Below are 5,150 nucleotides of genomic sequence, written 5' to 3'. Positions count from 1 at the left end.
GCTGGGGGATTGAACCGCAGTCCCTGATGCTTTGCCAAGCTAGTTCCAAGTAGGTGCTTTAGACCACTGAGCCATCTCTCCAGCCCACAACCCTTCTTCTTTAGTGTCCTCATAGTTACTATGATTATTCTCTCTGTGGTCTGGGCCTCAGCTTTCTCATGTGTACAGTGGGATAGTACCACCAATTCATGCCCTGTGGCCTGGGGTGGGGCCTGGCTGGAGCTGGCAGCCGTGGTCCCATGCTTCTTGTCCCCACCACAGGCTTATGAGCGGTCTGAGAGCTTGGAGGTGGCCTTCGTCACACAGCTGGTGAAAAAGCTGCTCATCATTATCTCACGTCCTGCCAGGCTGCTTGAGTGCCTGGTAAGGTGGCCGGGCCAGCCAGGGGTGGCAGGGGGAACCCCAGAGCCCCAGGCAAGCGCGCCTTGTCCTGCCCCAGGAATTCAACCCGGAGGAGTTCTACCACCTGCTGGAGGCGGCTGAGGGCCATGCCAAGGAGGGCCACCTGGTCAAGACGGACATCCCGCGCTACATCATCCGTCAGCTGGGCCTCACCCGGGACCCCTTTCCAGGTGCAGCTAGGGCTCCTGGGGACGCAGGGGTGTGGCCAGGTGCCTGGGATCACTGTCCCTTCTCCCTAGATGTGGCCCACCTGGAGGAGCAGGACAGCGGGGGCTCAAACACGCCTGAGCAGGATGACCTCTCTGAGGTAAGGCCATGCTAGGTCTGCGCCCTGGGTCCTAGGTGGGCACTGACCACTGTCTGCCTCCAACCGAGTGGGCCTCACTTTCCATGTCAGTAAGATGAGCTTAATAATGGTTCATGCTGTCAGGTGTGGTGACGCATGCCTGTACCCGCAGCACTCAGGAGGCTGAGGCAGGAGGACTGTCATGTTCAAACCAGCCTGAATTACCTACTATATTTCCCTGAAAATAAGCCAGGGTCTTAGATTAATTTTTGCTCCAAAGGGCCGGCCAAATAGCTCAGCAGTTTAAAGCACCTTTAAGCAGGCGGAGAGACTGGGTTCGATCCCCGGACCTGCCATGCTGGCCTGTCCCCAGGGCACGCTGACACAGCAATTGAGACTGGACGTGGTGGCGTGCACCTGTAATCCCAGCTCTTGGGAGGCTGTAAACAGGTGGATCACTACATGTCTGATCTAGTAGTGAGACTGAACACCCTGTAGACCCTTCCCTAAAATAAAATAAATTTTTTTTTGCTCCAAAAGATGCAATAGGACTTCCTTTCAGGGGATGTCTCATTTTTTCATGTACAACAATCTACATTTATTATGCAAAAAAAATCTACATTTATATCATCTGCTTTGGAATATTGTCATGACTCTCGCAGACCCCAAATTCCGGCCTGACTTGCTGGCGACTCCATTTCCTGTGCAACCAGCAACCCCACCTCTCCTGAAATGTGCGGTTCTGTCCGTGTCACCTGCTCCCAGTGCAGCGACAGCACAGCGCTCCTGATTTTATCCCATGAATTCCTTGCCCAAGTCATGGCTTCTTGCAGGCCGGCTTCACAAAGCTTCCTTTTTGGGGGGCATCTTGGAGACATGCAGTTCAGGCTGGCCTTGAGCTCACTTTGCAGCCCAGGCTGGTCTCGAACTCTCAATGATCCTCCTGCCTCAGCCTCCGGAGTGCTGGAATTACAAGGATGCGCCACCACGCCCGGCTCAAACCTTCCATTAAATCAAATGTTAACTGAAAGCTTCCGAGAAAGGAGAAGCAACCCAAATGAGGTTAACTAAGAACGGAGGTCCACACGAAAGTGACAAAAGATCGCAGGCGCCGAATCCAGAGAACGATTCCCTGCTCCACACGAGAGCACTAAGCGTGCCCGTCACAGCCCTCGACGCTGACTCGAGGAGCTGGCAGGAGGCGCAGCGCGTGCGCTCCACACCCGGGCGCGGGGTGCCGGGGCGCTGCCGCTGCGCCTGCCGTCGTGCGCCTCACGCTCATTCGGGGGCCGCGGATGGTGCCCGCTCCGGTATTTATAAACACTTAACTGCAACCTATGCTATCATTTAAGAATTACTGTCAATAATTCACGCTTAATTAATATCATTGTTTTATAGTTCAGCATTCCATCTGGCTGATGATCTTAATGGGGGGCTGTTATGGGCTGAGGCCTACTTTCTGGGTGAGCACCCTTTAAAAAATGATGCGAGGGCTTATTTTCCAGTTAGATTTTATTTCTAGGGAAATGCAGTAGTGAGCCCAGGCACACACACACACACACACACCCCAAACAAAAACAATCTAAAGAAAGCAAATAATAGTATTTATTTATTTTTGTATGGGGGGGTCTACAGGGTGTTCAGGGTCTCACTACTAGATCAAACTCGTAGTGATCCGCCTATTTACAGCCTCCCAAGAGCTGGGATTACAGGCAAGCGCCACCAGCCAAGCCTCAATTGCTGTTTTTAACTCCCCTCCCCCACCCATCGGGCAGGCACGGCAGGTCGGAGGATCGAAACCCCCACCCCACCCCACCCCGAGCCTGCTTGCAGTCACTTTAACCTGCTGAGCTATTTGGCCGGCCCTGTTTTGGGTTTTTTGAGACTCACTATGTAGTACCAAAACAATCTTCCTCCCTCAGCCTCCCAAATGCTGGGATCTCGGGGTGCACCGCCACACCCTGCTTATTCAGTGCTTATTCAGTTGTCTCTGTCTCTGTCTCTCTCTCTCCCTTTTTCAGGCTTTCCTTTTTATTTTATTTTTTTAAATTTTATTTTATTTTGTGTGTGTGTGTGTGTGTGTGTGTGTGTGTGTGTGTGTCCAGCTCAGCCCACCAGGGGGCGGGGCTGGCTGACATGTGGTGCTGGGGGATTGAACCGCAATCCCTGTGCTTTGCCAAGCTTGTTCCAAGTAGGTGCTTTAGACCACTGAGCCATCTCTCCAGCCCCAAGGCTTTCCTTCTTTCCCTGGGTGTCTGGCACCCCACCGCGGGGAAATGCTACATTTTGTTTATCCATTTTTCCTTACACGAAGCAGGCCTCCTGCCTCTTACACCACAGTTAATGCCTACAGTGTCTTGGACCCAAAGACCCACGGAGCAAGAAGGCAGTTCGGCCTCCGGCCCTGTTGCCTGCAGTCACAGCAGACCCCACAGTCACAGGCCTGGTCCCAAGATTGCCCCCTGCCCCACCACAGCCCCACCATAGCCCCCTGTTGCCTCGGGTTTTCTCTGTGCTTCTGACCCACCAGCCATACACTGAAGTCCCCACCGCCTGCTTCTTGAGTGCGATTCATCTGCCTGAACGGCTCATCACAAAGGATGCCTAGCATAGTGGCACAGGGCTGTCACTCCTGCCCTCTGAGGCTGAGGCAGGAGGATCGCAAGTTTCAGCCCATCCTGGTCGATTTAGTAACTTAGTGAGATCCTATCTCGAAATAAAAAATAAAAAGGACTAAGGATGTGGCTCAGTGCAAAAATTCCAGGTTGCACCCTGCATTGTCAAACAAAGCAAGAGAGAAAGTATACAGCACGCAGCAGAGGGGGAGCCCGTCGTGTGGTGCACACCATTAAACCTAGCGAAGGGGAGGCCGAGGGAGGAGGATCGCCGTGAGTTCAAGGCCACTCTGAGTTACATAGTGAACGTGAAGCATCCTCCTGCCTTGTCCTTGAGAATGGTGGGATCACAGGCGTGCAGGATGGGCTAGTTTTAGTTCTTGGGCTGGGAGTGCCGGGCAGCAGCGGGCTCTTATGTAGCACAGGTGAGGCCCTGGCTTCCATCCCCAGCTTAAAAAAAAAAAAAAAAAAAAAAAAAAAAAAAGACCTAAAGACCTAGCTATTTTCTCTTTTCCTCCTTCTTATTCATTTTGGGGGTCCTGGGGGATAAACACTGGGCCTCCCATGAGCTATGCAAATGCTCACACTGAGTGACACTTCCAGACTCTTCTGGGCTTCTGAGGGGGATGCCAGCTCGTAATGGGTAACAGTGGCAACCCCCTCATAGTCCAACCACACTTTGGCAAACTTTCCAGAAATCTACTGGGGACACATGGGCTAAAGGCCACTGTGTTTTCAAAATCTGGACTCGGACCTAGGTGCGGTGGTCCACACTGTAATTGCAACACTCAGGAGGCTGAGGCAGGACGATTGCTGGGATTTAGAGGCCAGCTAGGGCTATATAGGATGTTCAAAGCCAGCCTGAACCATATAGGAAGACTCTGCCTCAAAAAATGAAAAACTGAGGTGTAAGTTTCTCTGTTTCTGCACATTTATAGGCCTGCGTGCATGTGCGCACACACACATGTACACACACACACACACACACACACACACACAGAGGTTTCCTTCATGCATATTTCAAAGAATCTCACTCCACAGCCCATCCGTTTAATATTTTCAATAGGTAATAAAATGACATCTCCCAAAATTCTTAAGATATTTATCTGTAAGAAAAAAAAAAGATTTTTTTGGTAATTTTTCTTCGTAAGATTCATTTTACTTTCATTCAATGAGGCTTGTTAATTGAGTGATTCAAAACTCCCATTTCCGTTTTCTCTTTTCTGCCTGATTGATCTACTTCCTGTGCAATCTTTGTTTTCAGGAATTTCTTGTGATTTTTTTTTTTTTTTTTTACCAGTTTTTGTGTCAGATATTTTTAGCCTACATCATGAGGAGCATACAAGTTCAACCTTTGTTATGCCTCACGGATATTTTTGCAGAATACCTGTGTGATTTCCCTCCCCCCCCCCTTTTTCTTTTGTGACGGTCTCACTGTGTTGTCCCAGCTGGCTTTGAACTCACTATGCAGCCCAGGCTGGCCTCAGAACACCCAGTGACCCTCCTGCCTAGTCTCCCGAGTGCTGGAATTGCAGCAGTGCACCACCACACCCGGATGCAATTCTTCTCTTTCCCCCTAGGAAAAAACAGAACAGTTTTCAGAAACGGTAGACAGCGAGCTCAGAGCGCGGTGATGCATGCCTGTAATCCAAGCACTCGAGGATGAGGCTGGAGAATCACAATTTCAAAGCCAGCCTGTGCTGCTCAGTTCAGGGCCAACCTGGGCTACATAGGAAGACCCTGTCTCAGAAACCAACCAAACAGGGGCCGGGGAGATGGCTCAGTGGAATAAGCGCTTCCCTGGCAAGCGCAAGGGCCTGAGTTCAATCCCTGGTTCCACAAAAAAA

General features: G+C 51.0%; 1 protein-coding gene across 1 annotated transcript in view; it reads left to right on the top strand.

Moving 5' to 3' along the window:
* Mast1 (microtubule associated serine/threonine kinase 1) overlaps window positions 1-5,150 on the top strand; it is a 32,450-nt gene that overhangs the window by 10,139 nt on the left and 17,161 nt on the right. The window contains exons 8-10 of the mRNA XM_004635554.1: window positions 262-363; window positions 440-572; window positions 642-709. Coding sequence (XP_004635611.1) covers window positions 262-363; window positions 440-572; window positions 642-709 — 303 coding nt within the window. The remainder of the gene's footprint in view (window positions 1-261; window positions 364-439; window positions 573-641; window positions 710-5,150) is intronic.

Source organism: Octodon degus, unplaced genomic scaffold, assembly GCF_000260255.1.
Source record: "Octodon degus isolate 3935 unplaced genomic scaffold, OctDeg1.0 scaffold00073, whole genome shotgun sequence".
NCBI lineage: Eukaryota > Metazoa > Chordata > Mammalia > Rodentia > Octodontidae > Octodon > Octodon degus.
This window is presented reverse-complemented; position numbering and strand designations above follow the sequence as displayed.